Source organism: Sinocyclocheilus anshuiensis, unplaced genomic scaffold (genome assembly GCF_001515605.1).
Source record: "Sinocyclocheilus anshuiensis isolate Anshui unplaced genomic scaffold, SAMN03320099.WGS_v1.1 scaffold1170, whole genome shotgun sequence".
NCBI classification, from domain to species: domain Eukaryota; kingdom Metazoa; phylum Chordata; class Actinopteri; order Cypriniformes; family Cyprinidae; genus Sinocyclocheilus; species Sinocyclocheilus anshuiensis.
Genome location: NW_015538055.1, coordinates 3211783 through 3231652, shown reverse-complemented (window position 1 = coordinate 3231652; position 19870 = coordinate 3211783). Strand labels below are relative to the sequence as shown.

Here is a 19870-nt window from a genome sequence, read left to right as displayed (position 1 = left end):
AGTGTCATGCAGGGAATTCTGGGAGTGTCAATTTACGGTTTGTCACTGTAAATTATACAATGACTTTTCCTTTTTCACTTCCAAAAACTATTTTTTAACAGTATTTTACTGTAAAATTACATTAAATGTAATAACATTTATTCACCGAATATAGTATGGAAACTTACTGTTAACCAGTTAACAGGTTTTTACTGTAGCATTTTTACAGTCTTTTACTGTTAAAATCACAATCATTTTTTACAGTGTAGAACTAATAAGGGTCTGCACAACCAGACATATATTTTAGTGGTAAATCCGATGCACAAGGTCCCAAACATGTGATTTTTTTTTTTTTTATTTGCACAGTTGTTTTTCCAAGGATGCAAAACTTGTGGGAGGAAAGATTGAGCAACCCGAAGACAAGGAGAGTTTTGTTTTAGGCTTGTTGGTTTCTTACATTCGCTGCTCTACTGAAAGAGAACAAGACTCTACCTATTAAATAAAGAAAGTAAATAGACTGCACAAACAAAGAGGACAAGCAGCAAACAGAGGGAGGTCAGAAGAGAAAAAAAAATACAGAAAAGGCTTTTGAAAGAGAAGCCTCCAGCGTTAACCAACTCAACTGAAACCCATTCACAGTGTGTGTGCAGCTGTGTTGTTACTGCTAACTAAAACTAATTAATGAAAAATAGTAAAAAATTGTTTTTGTTAATTTAAAATAGAGCTGAAATAAACTGTAAATATTAGACAACTTATACTTTAAAGTCAAGGATAAACACTGAAGACTACATTACTTCAGTCTTCAGCGTCACATCATCATTCAGAAATCAGTCTAATATGCTGATTTGCTGCTCAGAAAATATTTATTATTATTATCAATGTTAAAAACAGTTGTGTTGCTTAATATTTTTGTAGAAACTGTGATAGATTTTTTTTCTGGATTCTATGAGATGAATAGTTCAAAAGAACAATTTATTGGAATAGAAATCTTTTGTAACATTATATAACATTTTGAACAATTTAATGGATCCTTGCAGAATAAAATACATTTCTTCAAAAAAAAAAAAATCTTACTGACCTCGATTTGTGAATGGTAGTGTATGTTTTTACAAGGCATACCCGTTATAAAAGTCTTCAACTTCACAAGAAGCATTTCCCTCATGTGTTACATAATAATCAAAGTCAAACAAAATGCGAAAGAGAAGAGATATGGATAAGACCGAGGGAGAACCACAGGATATGTGAGACTAATTTAATCCGTTTAGTTTGTTCTCTATGCTTAACGTGCGTAAAGTCTGTGTGTATTTGCAATGAGGCTGCAATGATTTGCCGTCCAGATCTGTTTGACACACACGGAAACATTGATACAGCACTGTTACCACTGTGACCTGCACCTTGAAAATGCATCACCACTCCCGGCCAATCAAAACGTGGCATACTATCTGCACTGATAATGCTTAAGACTGTCATTCTGCAGCACCATGGTAACGATTCTGTTGTCATGACAGCAGCATGAGTGTCCATGGATAGAAGCAGCGTTTTCCTCAATCAGTCTGGGAGAGTGTCCAGATTTAAAGATGCTCTTTTTAAAAAAGAATGAATAAAAACGACAAGAAACTTGAAAAAATTCAATCTATGAATATGAATAAATGTTAATCTATGCGCATGAATAAACGCAAGAATAAAATACTGAAATGTCTACACCAGGGCTGTCCAAACTCGGTCCTGGAGGGCCGGTGTCCTGCAGAGTTTAGCTCCAACTTGCCTCAACACACCTGCCTTTAAGTTTCTAGTATGCCTAGTAAGAGCTTGATTAGCTGGTTCAGGTGTGTTTAATTGGGGTTGGAGCTAAACTCTTCAGGACACCGGCCCTCCAGGACCGAGTTTGGACACCCCTGGTCTACACTGTTAAAAAAAAAAAAATCTAATTTTTAATTAAAACAAATATAATTGGAGTATGTTTTACAAGAAAATACTATTTCAGTCTTTCTACTTCAAATGTACATGTTTAATTCAGTGTGTTACTGGCCGTTTCTTTAACTGTTTGTGAAATTTACTAGCAATTTGAGTAAAACTTTTATGCACTATATTTTTCAGTGTACAGGCAAAGAACCAAATACCAATTTATCATAACCAAAATGTCAAATTCTGATTTGTTTTTTCCTCAGGATTGTGTGATATACATATTTCACATTTTTTCTTGCAATTCCAAGTTTATATTTCACAATTGTAATGACTTTTCTCAGAATTGTGAGACAAATACTTGCAGTTATACATCCTAATTCTGAGGGGGAAACATTTTTTTCTTCAGAATTGCGAGATATAAATGTGCAATTCTGAGAAACATTTTTCCTCAAAATTGGACTTTATAACTCGCAATTGCAAGTCAATATCTTACAATTCTGAAAAATTCTTTATTTCTCAGAACTGCACATTTATATCTCGCAATTCTGACTTTATAACACAATTGCAATTTTATATCACACAAAAAAGTCAGAAATGCGAGATGTAAACTCGTAATTGCAAGAAAGACAGAATTGTGAGATAAAAAGTCACATTGCATTTTTTACGTTTTATTTAGTGGCATAGATGAACAGAAATACAAAAATAATTTATTGTTGGTAATCGTAAGAATTTTATTGTTAATTAAAAAACTTGAGGCCTTACAAAATTTGACCATAGTAACCAGTTTCCCACCAAAAAAAAATATAATTATACTTTTTACTGTCTCTTTCATATTATATATCTTTTGGTGAAAAACTGTTCTAAATATAATTTTATTAACTATAGTATTTTGTCAGAAAAACACCATTTTTTAAATATGGCATTTCCATGCTACTTTTGCAATTACATGGAGTATTGCCACTTTTACCATGTAAATAGTACAATAAGCATAGTACTATAACTATGTTTTCATGTTTTTAACTACTTGTTTCATGCTTAAATAAAACCTACTACAGCAAATCTACAGTTACCACCTAAATATTGTTCATTTGTGTTTATCACTGTTAATTTTTATATGGGTGGTTTTTATGCTTGTACTGTATGTACAGGTTATTTCATAAAAATCAAGGTTGTGGTTTTAAGCCTCGAACAGCCACTCCTTGGTCTTCTTAAGTCTGTTCTCAATGCTCAAATCGACTCTGGATTACAGCGGAGGTGTCTGAACAGTTCTCTTGCCTTTAGACACGTCTGGCTTTATGTATTACAGGATTCTATTGTTCCAGCATTCTGCTTTTGCCCAGTCAAGCTTTTGATTTCAAAATAGCTGTCCAGAATCCTATATGCTTCCTTCCCTTCCAGGACCTGGCGCTCTGCCTTCAGCCAAAGAGACGAGAAGTGTAAGTGCATTTTAAAGGGACGAAGAGGGTAAAAATGTGGGTCTGTCTGGGACTGGTCGTGTCTTATGTTCTGGGGGAAAGTGCAGAAATATTTTTCTCCATGACAGCAAAGGTGGGTGTAGAACAAAATCACACACATACACAGTAATTACATAAGTCCACTTTTGTACTCAGTTTAAACAAATGAGTGTTTCTTCAGGCCTACTCTTACTGAGTTTGTAGAAAGAGAGAGAAAGAGACCGAGACATGGATAAAATATGGAAGAGGAAGGGTAAGAGAGAGAGAAAGAGCGAGAGATGATATAACGATATAAATGTTAACAAATATTAAGTGTCTCAGAGAGGATTAGGATTAGGTTTGATCTCCAGTGAAGTTTTTTTTTAATGGGATGTAATGAGAGAACGAAGGGTTATTATGGAGCAGTTTACTAGGGATTACTCCGAGTTCTTCAAGAATAAGGTTCAATTAAAGTGCCCCTATGATGGATTTTTGAAAATGGCCTTTCATGCAGTGTGTAACAGCTCTAGGTGAATAAAAAAATCCTGCAAAGTTTTAAATCTGAAAGTGCACCGTGTATAAAGTTATTGTCTCTCAAAAGAAAGAGTCAACTCTGAATCACTGAAACGAGTCGTTTTTAAAACGAATCCCAAGCCGTTTTGACGTCAACATGAAACATTAGCATATTGCCCGCCCACTTGTTGGTCTTTTCGCGTTGGTCTAAATGCAAATTCATTCTTTGCCACTAGTTGCCGCTTTTGGAGCGGTAGAATAGCGGTTTCCCCGGTAACGCTGTACACAAAGCAGCACTGCGCTCACAAACACTGCTTTATCAGGCATTACAGGCGAGATTAAATGAAAATGAGACCAATCGGACCAACCACCGCAGTTTAGCGTCACGCAAAGGAGGGGTTTGGAAAAATGAATTGTTAAACTAATCATTTGGGAGTCGTTGAGCAAATAAGGTAAAAATAAATGCATATTATAAGACAATGAAAGTGTTTTTTGACCTTGCATGCATGTCAGCCTGTTGTTGGGGACTCCCAAAACCAAAATATGAACCGTTCATAACCCATAATAGAGGCACTTTAAATTCAGCGTGATGTGTAATTTATAGTGAAAGACGGCTCTTAATATTCATATTTTCACAGCAGAGCACTCAAAATGTGTTTTACAATAAACCAATTAAACAATTTAAATAATGGAAATGAAGCTGAAATAAAATATAAAATTAAATATAAATTGTATATGAAAAACTTAAATTAAAGTAAAAAAAAAACTTTTAAAAATGTACAAATTTGAAATGTTGCCTTAGCAACAAACTGAAATAAAATAAGTTGAAGTTGAAGTACTAAAGATTTGTAAAACTGAAATAAATACTGTATAAATAATATAAATTAGAAACATAAGAAAACTAATAAAAATGACAAGAGCACATAAAATTACTAAAGTGTAATTCAAACTCAAATGTAAATATAAAAATAGGCTAATATAAATAAATACTAGAATAATATATAAATAATACTAAAATAAATAACTCTGTCCTGAATACACTGCATGTATCAGTCATGGCTGTAGCACAAATGGTGTGGGTGGGTTACATGTTAAAGATTATTATTATTTTTTAACTTCTAACCAAAAGCACAAAGGTTAAATTCAACCTCAATTTCAGATCAAATAAATTTCATTATTGTGCAATTATTGTACACCAACAGATCGTGCATGAAATCAACTGAATAAATAACAAATATAGTAAATAAAAACAAATATGCACTTTTAGGACATTAAAAATGTATTTTTTCGGGTGGGAGGGGGGTTCTTACACAATAGCATGTTTCTCTCATGAGGATCCTCCCCCTGGTGATCACTTGATTGCGTCAGAGTCTGTGGCCCTTGAATCATGCCATTAAGCTCATAAAAGATTATGCAACACTGGCAGAATGCACAGGTTTTAGTTTTGCTTGATCAGACGGCTGGTGGCACCGTGACAAATGTGCCCAGCCGGCACTTGCGTCCTCACTCAATTAGTGGCTTGGAGTATTTGTAGTTCTCATGTCTACCCACAGATCTCTGCTCAAACACGACTACAGAACGTACAGACACTGTTGCTGTCCCCGACGGGTCACTATGTGGTAACGGGGCAGTGCGATTCATTGGTCAATTATGTCACACCAGCGCACACGGCAGCTGGAGGAACAGGAAGTGTGTCAGCTGCTGAATCAGCAAAACTCAGCAGCACAATTTATATGGGGCTTATATCTGTCTCTCTTTCAAGCAAGAAAACATTGAAAGACAAAACCGGTTGCGTCGATGCAAGTCACAGTTTTGTTGCTGTTCAATTCCACAGTAGAGCCATTGTTGCTTTTTCACTGAAGCATGTGATGGCAAACAGGAATAAAGACAGGTAAATATGAACCAACACAGGTGGTATGGGATCGGGTTATAAGAGAGATCATTTTTGCTCTATGTGAGTCTTGAGTTGCTTATAAGATTAAGTTTTTAAGATTTTTATGTCAAAATACATTCTCTTACCCCAGTTTATTCTTTATTGACCATAAGTATGCCATTCATGGGTTTATATCCCAGAAAAGTGTAAATATTGAGCCTCCCAGGCACCATCAAAATATTTAAAAGCGATTAAAAGCTCAGTTCCGTCAATCTTTCCAGCTTAACCAATAGCAAGAGTTTGGGGGCATGGCTACTGTAGCAGGCTGAGCCAGATGGTGTTTAGCCGAGGTGGGAACATGGTAGATGTGTTACATGGGAAATTAAATTCAGATTTGGTTACAGAAGTGCAAGCCAAATTTCGAAAATGTGCCAAAACATGCAGTAGCGTGCTTTTACAAGATGGTGGATTTGACAGGATGTCTGGAGCTGCATCTCTCATATGACGCACTATGCACTAGGTACTTATACAACTCAACCGTGTAGTTTATGAACTATATAAGGTATATTTTGTAGTCTTGCACAGCCAGACCTTCAGACTGACGGCTGAAGGTCTGGAATTCATGGTAGCTTTCATTGGCCAAGGCCCGCCCATGAGGACGTTTGACCTACATGTCAAACAACCAATCACAGTTCATTTCGTTTAAGCATCACGCTTCGGGGGCGTGAAATTGTCGCCATAATAACAGACCGGTGTGTAAAACTCTCGGACGTATTTTAAAGATTCTATGCCGCGAACTTGAAATATTTCACATACTTTTGAGAATCCAGCGTTTAGTTGATCCTGATAAGCACTCATCGTCACAGCTGTAAACATGACGGCTTTCTTCTTTCGTGAGGGGGTTTGGCACCATGGCATCTTTGTTTCCAGGTGGAATGTTAAAGAACACGACACACACGTCTCCCGGAAATCCTGTATAATTCAACCAATCCGATGACGACTTCGAAACTCCTGAAGTGTTTCCACTTTTGTGTGCCGTATGCATCAGACGTTCAGCCAATGGTCAGTGGGCGTGATGTTTGAGGCTGAGACTACTTATTTTGTCATTCATAATCTGAGTCTGATAGCCTCTCCTCCTCCACTACATAATTAAAGCTGCAACAGTTGGGTGCATGAAGTATCCAACATTCCACACTTTGTTTTTTTCGGTTATTTAAGTGCACTTTTTCTTTTTGGATTTTTCAGTGTGAACACTCTACTCACACTACTTATACTACAAAACGGCATTGACCAGTGCATAAGTACGTAACAGGGACACACCTTGGGTTTCAATCCAGACGCCGAACAGAGTTTCTTCTCGGCAGAAAATGGTGCATTCCATTAGTACATGGAATTAAGAAATTCTGAGTTCCCAGTCAGAGTTCTGATTCTGAAACGTCGAGGTAAGTTTAATTTTTAGGTGAAATATTCCTTTAAATGTACCAATGCAGTGGTGTAAAGAACTAGAGCATAAAATGTTCTTTGTGTTCTAATTGGAAATAATTGGTTATAATTTGACTCTAATTATGAATAGCATTATTTTTCTGCAGGTCAAGGCAGGGCAAAGAAGGGTTTCAACTGAATGATCCCAACCATGGAGAGCAACAGGTGAGAAGACATGCTGATGAGTTATGACAACAACCAGTGAAACGGGTAATAAAGAACCCTGTCGGCATGACAAATTGACCACAAATCCCCCAAACCATTCTCATATAACAGGCTTTATCCAAACACACACATATTGTGTCAGGCACTCAAAATACAGGTTTGCATACAGCCACAGGATAACTCGCAGTATCTGCTCCCGGCTGCTGTTATAGACCTGAAGATCAAACAAAGAGCTTGCAAGCCTTCAGCCAACAGTTCAATCTGATAAATGCCAGCTCGTGTTTCAGTATTAAAGTCCAGTTTGATTTACAACAACTTCTGGCAGGGTGTATGTGTGAGGAAGATGTGCAGAGCAGAAGTAGGTCACATGTGTTCAACATGATTAATGACAGCTAAAAATATCATCTTCCAACCAAAGAAAAGAGAGAGGGATTATAGCAGGATTTCAGATGAGATGAGTAGGTCACTAAGTTAGCCTCTGATACAATCAAAGTATGATGAAATGCTTACCATTTAAACTATTTAAACCTTATGTCACAAAAATCAATAGATAGATAGATAGATAGATAGATAGACATAACTTTCTATTAGTCATTACAAGAGGTTAGCATATATATATATATATATATATATATATACACACACACACACACACACACAACTTTCTATTACTCATTACAAAAGAGGTTATCAAAATGTTTTGAAATGCTTACCATTTAAACTATGATTAACTGTGTGTGTGTGTTTGTGTTTATAGATAGACATAACTTTTAATTACTCATCACAAAAGAGGTTATCATATATACTATATATAGAGGTTATCATATGATACATAACGTTACACATCACTTTTTGCAAATATATATAATTTATATAAGTTTTGCAAATACACTCATTGGAAAATATATGTAAAGCATACATAAGACTATATGTGTGGTCACGGTTGTATTTAACTATTAATCCAATTATCTATCAGTTAAAAAAACATACATAGTTTGAAGAAATAAAGTAATATAGGTGACTAAGTAAACCTCTCTGGGTCGCCAGAGATAAAGAAATGTCTGATAGTCATGCACAAACCATACATTACACTACAAACCAAATGCACCAAGATCAGCATCAGGATCAAATGCATGTTTAAGGAATTATATACTGAAATTATATATGCAGTATATATATATATATATATATAAGAATAAAAGTTTTGATGCATAAGCACACGAAGAATAACGTTACCTTTTCTCTGATTATGTTCCGGCAGTGGTTGCAGATGTCTGTGGTTCCGTTCATTCTGGCAAGCTTAAACCAGGCGAAGAGCTGAATCCCGGTCTTAGTGACGGTGTACTGGTCTGGGCATGTCCGCTGCCAGCCCCTTTAAGGACGATCAAGACCTGAAGGAGTACTTGAGACTCCTCCGTATCCCTTCGCAGTGCGCAGAGCTCTGTCCAACTTCAACATGAACTTGTGCTACACGCCCCCTCAGCTGGCCTCTTTCTATCCGACTCCCGAGTGAATCAATCTTGTGAACCGATTCGTAACGCGCTGGTGAATCACTCAACTGATGACTTCGTTTGGGTAAACCTGTGAGATTGAAAAAATATATATATCGAGAATAAGTAATATTAACATTGCCAATAATTAATAATATTACTTTTATCTATTATGAACAAAAAAAATATTTCTCCGCTAGTTGCGAAGTACAAGCCTATACTCTAAAACATTAGTAACAAAACAATAGTAGCCTACTGTCATTATTTATCACATTATTGTAGATATAAACATCACAAATATATCACAAATTCAATGTGTTTTGTTTAAAATGTCTCAAGATTTGAGAGATGACTCAAAAGAATCGGTTCATTAGACCATCCGTAAGAACCAATTCGCTAAAAAAGAACAGACATCGCAATGCTATTCTCTTCACGAGCCACTGCCCCCCTCCAACTTTTTCTCTCTTGTCAAGACGTTTCTCTCACTTTAAGTGTGCTGCATATCAAACATTTTAAGACTATCTGTGAAGGGCCTTGTATATTTTTTCATGTACAGAGTTAAACTATTCAATTATTTTGTATGCAGGCAGGGGCTGAATGTTTTATGACTTAACAGTTCCCAATGAAATGTCTGTGCTGACTCAGGTCAATGGCTCATATAACCTCTAATAAAACAGTGTATTGCACCAAGATGTCTGATTAGATTTCACTATCTCTATATTTTTCCTAAACTGCTTCTGAAACACATTTGCTCTCTTTCAATATGCATTGACTGCTTTATTTTCTAGGGAAAATAAGCATGGCTGTTCAAACAGTCATTGTCTGGAGTGCAGGGAACGCAACTCAATTGTCTTTTTACAGTGTATGCAAACAGGAGCCTTGAATAGAGTTGGGAATTGCTGACTGAGCGGAATGACCATCAGACGGTGTGGACACGAGCCAAACCCAGCAGGGTTTTGGTCCACGGGTTCATGAAAGCAGCCCACGGTGTGCTACTAAAAACATTCCTATGATCTCCGACTGATGTTGGAGAGTTCAGATGAAATGAATGCCAGCCTACATAAACTTGTTCATGCTGTGATGTTCTGTTGTTCAAATAGATTGCAAAATATCACTCAGCTTCAAGTTTCTGCCTAAAGTTAGGGAGTTTTTCTTCTAAAAGCATGATGGGGCAACATACAGCACATGTTAGCAGTGCTTTAGCATTTAGTCAGCAAATTCCATGGTGATCCTTAAACATTAAACCCTTAAGTCAAGAAAATCCGCATGGATCTTGGTTGAAAAAGAAACCCAAACTGACAAGCTGTCTTTTTTCTTCCCTGCCACCAGAGTTTAATTTCACCCGGCAACAACGTGATGTCATCAGGAGAGAGAAAAATCAGCCAATCACATTGCCAACTGATCAGCCAGAGGTCACAATGCTGTATCCTAGCAATGGCCAAATGGTGCTGGTGTGAACTTCCTGAGACAATCTAGTTTTATGCAATCTAAAAATCATGTCAGTGGATTTTGCACACATTTTACAACCCCAACACACACACATCTGTTCACAGATAGAGCTGCAGAAAATTCCAGTGTTATTTAAGGACCATTCATATACGATTGTAGATTTTGTTAATATTTTGAATTACTTTTTATTTTTATATTTTCTACTTTCATTTTAATTTTAGTTATTTAGTTATTCAAGTTATGCTAAAAGAAAATGAGAAATTTAGCTACAATAAAATTATATTTTATTTCATTTCGGGTAATGATTTTTTATTTATATTTTAGTCTCACTATTATTTTCGCTTTTGTTAACAATTTAGTTTCAGCTCAGATTCCCCACAAAATCTATATCTGAAACCTTTTTTAAACAGTTGCATCATTGTTTGTTCAGTTTTGACTAATGCACACTAACTAGGCTTATCATTAATGTAAATAGCTTGACAAATTTTAATCATTTGATATAATACAGATATACTCAGTATTGTGGTGTGTGCTTTAAAATGCAATCCTGCAGCAGGACTGCCACCCATTTCCTCCTATTCTGTGAAGGGCTGTTTAGGAAGCCACATTTGTGTGTTTGTGAGTGTGTTTAAGCCTGAATTCTAGCAATGGTTCATTTGCTGCCAAAGGACACATGCAGTGAAGCCCATTTCCATTCCATTCAAAGACATTTCCACAGTTATGACTGTAAAGCTATATGCATGTGAACGTGACCCTGCCTATATTTTATTAAGCCATTAAGTGGGCCTAACTTTCCAGTTCTCACCCAGACAGACTGACTTAGTGTCTGTTTTATCAGATGAAAGATCTGCAAGTCTTTCCTGGGTATTACATGTTTAGATACAGAGACAGTGGGAGAGCCTGTCAAACAATCAGTTCAGCTGTGAAAGCCTTATGTAAACTTACTTTGACAACACCTAAAAATACTTTGATTAAATCAAACTAAATCCAGTTAAATACAAAATCAAACTCAAATATAACAATCAAATATAACACCTCCCTTTTCTCTCACCCTTTTGAGTGTCCTAGAGCACCTTTGATTTGTCTTTTTGATATTTGAATAAATGTCACTAAGATCACTTTGTAGACATTTATAGTAGTTCTGTTTAGCTATTAATTCGGCATTTGCAAAACATTTTAGGAGTCATTTTATGAAACCAAACAAGACAAATAGTGTGTTTATTTATTAAATTACATTGTGTAATCTTAAGCTAAATGAATACATGCTTTAAAAGTGTTAGGATATAATTATGTTATCAAAGGTAATAAGGTTGAAAGTTTCAAAACATAATACATTACAATAAATTGATATTGATTCTGCATAATACTCACTCAATTATCAGTTGTTCACTACACAAAATACAAAAATACACTTTGCAAAAAATATAAAATAATTTAAACAAAAATACAAAATATTATAATCACACATATAATATAAATAAAATATAATATAAAATATAATATAATAAATAATATTATTCAATATGATAATATTAATTCTAAATTAGATTCTCTATTATATTATTATCATAATGATATATAATTATAATATTTTTTGCATATTTTGTGTGTGTGTACATATATAAAATAATAAACATTCTTGGTAATAATCAATATTATATTATATTATTCTGAAAATAAAATATATCATTGTAATTTTTGTGCATATTTTTGTTTGTATTGTTTATATATATATATATATGACACCCATAGAACGACCCTGAATTGTGTGTTTACCTCAGTGAGCTAACACTGCTGTTTTCTGCTGAGCGTAACTACTAAAAGGTCACTTCTTGTGATAACAAAGACAATACGTTCACTTCATAAATTCCACGTACAGGCTACACAGAAGGTAAGCTTCCAGGGAGAGACAGACAGATACAAATATGTCGAACGGAATGTTTACTGTGCAGCTCCTAATCCCAGTGCTTAGTGTAAATATTTTACATAACTTTTCATTTAGGATCTTTAAACATGTCACAGGATTAGGAATTACGTGAGTGATACGATTGTGCAAGGATTTTAAAAACAAGCAGGGAACGACTACAGAAAAAAATCCTGGAAATCTGGCTTCCTTAAACATAAGAAAAAATATTGAAGTCGGTGGAGAGGGAGTTTTATGACTACTGAAGGTATAGAAGATATGGAGTTTGGCATGAGAGGTTATAAAAAGCGAGAGAGGGAGAGCAATAGTTTATTTCTCTGTGAATAAAGGGCCAGGAATGTTTAAGCCCCTGCATGTGATTTTAGATTAGAAAAAACCCTCAGGAATCTCTGCAAACCTCCACTTTTACTCCTTCACTTTTTCCCAAACTATCCTGCAACCCACTCAGATAAGGGGACGTGAAGACAGAGAATGTGAGAGGGGGCTGTGAGGAGGCTGGTGTAGGGTATAGAAGTAAACAGAAACAGAGCATGTGTGTGTACGTGTGTTTGTTTGCATTAGTGTGAGTGTGTGCGCGTGCAGTACAGGGGTCAACACATGTAGTAGTCTCAGGCTGAGGGTTTTCTGGGACTGAGTTGTTTGGATAAGTGGGGGAAAGTTCACAGCTCAAAGACTTCTTTCAGTCCCAGCATGCACTGCCACAGCTTTCTTCTCCAGTCCACTGAAAAAAACTAAACATAGATGCTGAACATTTTACTTTTTGTGTATATATTTATATTTTATCATCATCATCAAATTTGTTTTTTAAAAACAAGCAAACAACAAATAAGACCATATACAAGAACACACACACACACACACATACACACACACACACACACACACACAAATTAATGTTACAAAAATGCAACAAAATATGTATATTATGTGCCTATTAATTGCATAGGCTTACGTATTCATTTACACTTTTGTCTCTTGCTTTGCAGCTTCTTTCCATAGAGTAGCCTAACCATGATAACGAACATTACTGCAAATATGTTATGTATATATTTAGCCTACATGTGCAATTTATTTCCATTGAATAACGTTTTCGAGTTGTAAGTTGTATGAGTGTGCAAAGCAAAAGAAACAACATAAAATGGAAAAATAATTTCTCGTTCGGCCTTTGCCTGACAAAAGGAATCGTGTGATAAATTTACCTGCTAGCGGCCTCTTGTGGACAAATGTTGAAGCAAAATGTAAAAAACAAACTTTTCTAAGTATCGTGCTGTCCAAAAGATGGCGCTGCTTGCAGGCACCCTCTTACTAAAACAACTTGTGTTTTAGACTGTCAACTAGGACGATACATTTACATTGTTTTTGCTTGCACAGATAGATAGATAGATAGATAGATAGATAGATAGATAGATAGATAGATAGATAGATAGATAGATAGATGCACCAAATGCTTGCCTCTCTGCATGTTTAAGTCTGTGTCTTGTCAGCAAGAGAAAATTAATTTTACAGTTTTATGACAAAAGGAGATGGGACAGTAATTATTAAACATGTTCATCATTTCTACTGATCCCTCACTCCTATCTGCCTATCATTCATCTTTCTTGTCCCTGTTTTGTGTTTCATTAATCTTCTCCTCCCCATCTTTGTTCCTCCTCACTCACTCCTCCCATATTCTCTGTCTCTTTTAGTTTTCAGCTCTCATTTGAATGAGCGACTTCAATCCTCGCCGGTCTTTAAGGTGACTTCATCATTTCATATGATTTTTCTAGTATGAATGTTATTTTCTTTGGTGAACGAATGCATTTCTACTTGTTTCTTGAAGGTTTGTGTCATTTCAAACAATGAAGCTAAGCAGAAGAGAGGTTCCTATTTATGTGAGTAACACTTTTCTGTCTCTTTTTCTGTCTTTGCCTGTGTTTTTAAGAAACAAAAATCTTGCTAATGTGCTTTTAGAAAAAGAATTGCTATGCAGGTCTACAATGAAATATATAAAAGTAAACTATTTATGTGAATGTTGTGCATGTGTGTTTAAGGGCCAAGCAAAGGTTTTTGCACTGATCCCATCGGTTCAGGAGGAAGAGGTTTTTGTGGTTCTAGAGGGCTCAACTCTACTACATGTTCTGCAAACTAGAGTTCACTCCATGCTCTACTTCATTGTTCCAGGTGAAAAACTATAATAAGGAGACAAAACAACCCAATAGCTGGGTTTGTCCCTTTTTAACCCAGCACTGGGTTATATTTAAGCCAGCATTTTTTGGAGTGTAGTAAAGATTAATAAACAACTTTTCTTACTTTACTTCTCCTCCCATACTTTGCAAGATACTGTTCATACTGATTATTTATGTGGATTTAGTGCTTTCTTTGTGTTTCCATTGTTGCGTTTAGGTCATAACCAGCCGGAGATGGTGCGTGTCCGAGCGTATACATTTACAGATGATGCTGTGATGTGTGTAGGTGTGTCTTATCTGACATACGTGGAGGATAATGCGCAGGAGCTGGCTGAATACCTGGTTACCCATAGCGACTGTCTCAGCACCACTGAGCACAGACATCTGATTGGTCGATATGGTTTGAATGACAGCTCTGGGAGAGCAGATATGGATCAAAGGATCACACTCGCCCTAGCCAACCTACACACCCCTCACAGTCTTCTCGGACAGTCATCACAAGGTGTGTTTGCCATTTATTGTATGCATGTGTGTATGTTTGTGTGTGTGTGTGTGTGTGTGTGTGCATGATGGCAAAGGCAAGTGCAGCACCTGCTTCCGTGTATTGTATGGTGTGTGCATGTGTGTGCATAATCAGATTTCACTGTTCCTGCTTCACATCCAGATGACACAAATGTCCGGAGATGAGCAGTGGAATTATAAATGTCGGGTTCTAATTGGATTAGAGGTCACTGTGGTGATCATTAATGAGGATGTCCATAGTATACTGTCACTAAAGGAGTTTCACAGACAGACAAAGCGGAATTAATATGTCATTTAAATGCATTTTTGCAATTTATTAATTGAATCAAAATGCAGTGTATTTACAGATGTGTATGTGCATATAGAATCTCTCCTGCATGTGTGTGCACGTCTGGGCTTTGTGAGCGTCTCCGAGTTCCTTCTCTGTCAACCTGGCGCCCTGATGACTATCTGCTCAGCCAATCAGGATGGGGACACGCCCCTTCAGCTGGCCCAACAGACCAATCAGCATGCTCTGCTAAAACTCTTTAAGCAGTAATGTATCCTTACTCCAACCCTTATGTACAAATATTTTTGGATACTATTTATACTTACTAACTACAGTTGTAGTTATTTGCACCTCAATATGCAAATAGTCATTACAGTAGCCTAGTCAAAAATGAAATAGATCTTTGTACCTATTGATTTTGCATTGTTTGCAGTGTTTGCATTAAACTATGTGCTATATTTAATATATGTCTTTTAAAGCCAAATGATAACTATGTGTGACAAAAAGCCAGAAATGTAAGTCATTATTCACTCGTTTTAAACAAAATGTTTCTCACACAAAGCTACTGAATGGATTCCAGAGACTTAATATATAGTTCACGAGCAACACAAAAAACGTTATTTTTCTCCTTTCACACTTTCTCTATCAGCCCTCCTAATCCATTATCCACGCCCCTGGCAGGCGTGTCACAAGTGTGGGCCGGTAAATCCCACCTCCTCAGGTTTAGCCACGCCTCTGGGATGATGTCTCTGTCTGTGTGTGTATCCGAGTCCTGTCCTACTACACAAACCTTCCAGTCATCCATATTACTGCTGCGAGAGTGTGTGAAGGATTCTACTCTACTAAACAAGGTCAGATAATAGAGGTTAAAGGTCACACAGATATTACTATAAGTTTAGTACTGAATTTGCTTTGAAGAAGAAGCAAGATAATAAAGAAGTTTTTTTTTTTTTTTGTCTGTATGTGTTTTATACAATCTCAGATCAAAGGTCTGAGAGTGGATACAGACAGAAGAGCTGAAAGCAACAATCAGTTTTCATTCTCAGGTTAATGTTTCTCCTTTGATTATGAAAATTACATTCACAAGGCTGACTGTATATTATCTAGTTCAAGTATCTGATGAATGTATGATGGCAGCTCTATAAACTTTCTCCTTTTCTCTCTCCCATTTTTATCCACCCCTTATTAAGGATCTCCATACTCTCTGCTTCACAATGTAAGTGGCTGTGACAGAATGAAATATTTAGCCTAACTACCAAAACTACTAGTACTCTACTGAAAAATTGGATATGTTAGATGACTGCTAGTCTTTAGAGAAATTAGCTAGTTACACTAACTACACAGGGAAAAAAATTATAACAAACCGCTCAAGACGATTCAGCATTAGTGAATCGTAATTCAGCATTAGTGAATAATCCAGATAGAATCATTAACCTTTTTTATTTTGGTTTTAGAACGAAACAATTAAATGACTAAACTAATGAAGAATGTTCTTGACATTTCTCACAAAAATGAACAGTTAGTTAACCAAAATATATACACTAAGTGTGTTTAAAAAAAATAGTACCTTCATAAATTCTTCAAAGAAGATACTGAATTACCTTGAACTTTCAGTCGTGACTCGAGTGAACTTCTAAATGATTCAGATGAATCGCGAACCGTTCATTGAGAAACCGCTCCAAACGATTCAGTGCTTGAGTGAACCAATTTGAGATCAATTCATGAAAGAGAACCGACTTCATATGATTCAACTAATTCATTCACGATTCGGGCATCGGTATATGATTTTAAACAGCTGAAAGAGCATTTGGGACACGCGACTTGATTGCCAAAATATTGTCAAGGAAAATGTAACATTGTAGCAGCTGTCAACTCCAACCTGCTGCTTACTCAATAAAATATCTTCGCTAACATTTAACACTAGTCGGAAGTGTCGTTGGATAGTTTTACTGCTTGTTGTGAAATTTGAACGCTACTGTTTCATTCTTGTTTAATTTCTCATTTTTAGTCCTGCTTTTTTAAAGGTATGGTTTAATAATTCCAGTCAGGATGAAGATGAGGAACTTTTATCATCTGACGACTCCGGTAAATGTTTGTTTTTACAAAGTTATGATGAGATTGGAGGTGTTTACATCAGTATAACAACATATTTAATGGCTTCTTTAATCGTATTGTAAATGTGCTTTCAAAAGTACATGTTTAAAATATATGCTTTATGTCGACTGAAAAGACAAAAAAGTTCAGTCAAAAGAGTATTGTACCTGCTAGTTGTCTAGAGCAACTTTTGAACCATTCATAAGACTCCTAATAAAGAACTTTTTTTATAAAGTTGAAGGTTTCTCCCATTATTATTTTTAGAAGGGAAAATGAAATGGCTAGACTAATAATGAAGAATGTTCTTGACATTTCCTACAGTTGATCGACCAATAGATATACAGAAAGTATTTAAAAAATCGGACTCTCCCTAAACCTCTATAACTGTTGAAATTTTGTATCTTGATTACAAAATTCATACTTGTGTTTTAGTTGATGGACTCACAACTCATACTGATTCAACATCCAGTTCGCCCACTGACTCCAGTGTTACCATAACGAACAGCATCAACACTGTGCATGCTGGTGAGGATCAGGTGAGGTAAAAATGTATTCATAAAGGCTTTTTTTGAATGTGTAGTTTCTAGAATCATTATGCATGCAAGATTTGTCATGCCATATGTAACAAGAAAAATCCTCTTTTTTCATTAGTCAATTTATCCTCAGGAGGAATCATTTGACTCTTTTGAGTTTGAATCAGACTCTACGGCATCTGAACAAGACTCTCCAGTCCAAGACAAATTACCCATCTATAGTCCACAGGACGGTGTGTTTGACTGTCTTTATTCCTATGTGTATCTGCATTAGTGTGTTCAAAACAGATTGAGACGTGCAAAATAAATACACGAGTTTCACAATTTGAGTTGAATTACTGAAATAAATGAACTTTTCCACGACATTCTAATTTATTGAGATGCACCTGTACTAGTTTGCATGGACGTTTTTAATTTTTTAATTTTCTAGGGCCGTTTCCCTTCAGCAGTGAAGAAACATCCACAGAGATCAGACGGTATTTGATCTCACACACCCATGCATACAGTCATTTGTGCATAACATTATTTCTTATATACTTATTTTAGATGCTTAACTATGTTTCACTATTTATTTCCAAATTCCTAGTATGTGGTGTAACAAGTCAGAGGAAGAAGAGAAAGAGAAATTCATCCCTACATCCAAAAGTGAGACAGAGAAATATAAAGTGAGTCGAACACTAAGCTTTCTCAGGAGCCGGATGGTCAACACCAAAATAAAAAACAAGGTGAGAGAAAGATGGTAAAAGAGACTTCCTGTACTGTGCACCAGACTAAAGTTAAATGTAAGTCTTGAAATAAAACTTTTGATTTGTTTTTAATGTATTTTATATGCAGCAATGACCACATCAGAAAATTTTAGGGAAAAAATTACATACAGTATGTGTAATTTGGCATTTGTGTTTTTTTTTTTAATGAATAAATGATATATAATAAACAAAAAATAGATAAAATAGAATGAAGTGTATATAAAATATATAGAAAATGTTTTTATTGTCTATGAAGTATATATAGCACTTTGTACAAATTGAAGGTTTAAACAAAATATATTTTCATTTTTTTCAATATATTTTTTCAATATGTGTGTTTTATTCAATATTTATTTTCAGTATTTATATTTAAATACAACATGTATTTACAATTTTTAAAAAAAAATTATTGAAAAAAAATCATGAATTTGAATTTGCAAATCTCCGTTTTTTTAAAGGGGTCATATGATGCGATTTCAATTTTTCCTTTCTCTTTGGAGTGTTACAAGCTCTTTGTGCATAAAGAAGATCTGTAAAGTTGCAAAGACTAAAGTCTCAAATCCAAAGAGATATTCTTTATAAAAGTAAAGAGTCAACCATGCCTACCTAAAACGGCTCGTTCTAACACGCCCCCACATGTTTATGTCACTATGTGGGAAGATTTGCATAACGCCGCCCAGTTGTTCACGCAAAGAAAGAAGGTGTAACTTTTTGAAGGTGCCGTGTGTTTCGTTGTGAAAGCGAATCTACTTTGTTTGGCGAGGACGATGAGGACGATATCTGCTTCGTCATGCCTAGAGCTGATCTGTGCTGGTCGCTGAGGAAATACGTGTTGTGGATCGCCGGATCGGCTTCCACCGTGAACGAAGCGGAGTCCAGCCCGGGATCGCCATATGTGGTTGCCGCAAGCCCGCCCGCCGCCACTCACTCTAGCCCTCCACCGCTCAATCTAGCCCACCTCCGCTCACTCAAGGCCGCCGTGTGTGACGCTGTGTTTCGTTGTGAAAGTGAAACTACATTGTTTGGCCTTCCAAAAGAGGACACGACTAGAAATCAGTGGTTAAGTTGTATTTACAACACTGTTCCAGAACAGTTCAACCCAAATATTCAGATGTGTGCAACGCATTTTATGGAGGACTGTTTCCTGATCCTGGTAGAGTAGACTACAATGCCGGCTGTTCTGACTCACAGACTGTAAGTACGTTTTCATTTGAAGGAGTTGCCACTGACGAGTCAAACACGAGTTTTGAGCAGTGTAGAGTAGTGCTTGTTTGTCATTTCTCCGATCACAAATGCAGACAGAGTTTTATGTTTACGCGGCGCGATGCA

At 36.0% G+C, this 19870-nt stretch overlaps 2 protein-coding genes and 1 long non-coding RNA gene across 3 annotated transcripts in view; 2 read left to right on the top strand and 1 right to left on the bottom strand.

Moving 5' to 3' along the window:
- Positions 1–8661, bottom strand: part of sesn3 (sestrin 3) — a 17285-nt gene extending 8624 nt beyond the window's left edge. Inside the window, exon 1 of the mRNA XM_016479433.1 lies at positions 8587–8661. Within this exon, the coding sequence (XP_016334919.1) occupies positions 8587–8640 (54 nt within the window). The 5' untranslated portion in view covers positions 8641–8661. The remainder of the gene's footprint in view (positions 1–8586) is intronic.
- Positions 1–8682, top strand: part of LOC107683382 (uncharacterized) — a 10086-nt gene extending 1404 nt beyond the window's left edge. Inside the window, exons 2-4 of the long non-coding RNA XR_001633716.1 lie at positions 6949–7145; positions 7293–7350; positions 8612–8682. This is a non-coding gene — a long non-coding RNA (uncharacterized LOC107683382). The remainder of the gene's footprint in view (positions 1–6948; positions 7146–7292; positions 7351–8611) is intronic.
- Positions 8683–14176: 5494 nt separating this feature from the next.
- The window catches only part of LOC107683424 (rho guanine nucleotide exchange factor 28), a 13563-nt gene continuing 7869 nt past the window's right edge, over positions 14177–19870 (top strand). The window contains exons 1-12 of the mRNA XM_016479477.1: positions 14177–14182; positions 14244–14373; positions 14596–14880; positions 15266–15434; positions 15818–16019; positions 16151–16214; positions 16359–16384; positions 17193–17253; positions 17695–17798; positions 17914–18028; positions 18226–18271; positions 18382–18520. Of these exons, the coding sequence (XP_016334963.1) occupies positions 14177–14182; positions 14244–14373; positions 14596–14880; positions 15266–15434; positions 15818–16019; positions 16151–16214; positions 16359–16384; positions 17193–17253; positions 17695–17798; positions 17914–18028; positions 18226–18271; positions 18382–18520 (1347 nt within the window). The remainder of the gene's footprint in view (positions 14183–14243; positions 14374–14595; positions 14881–15265; positions 15435–15817; positions 16020–16150; positions 16215–16358; positions 16385–17192; positions 17254–17694; positions 17799–17913; positions 18029–18225; positions 18272–18381; positions 18521–19870) is intronic.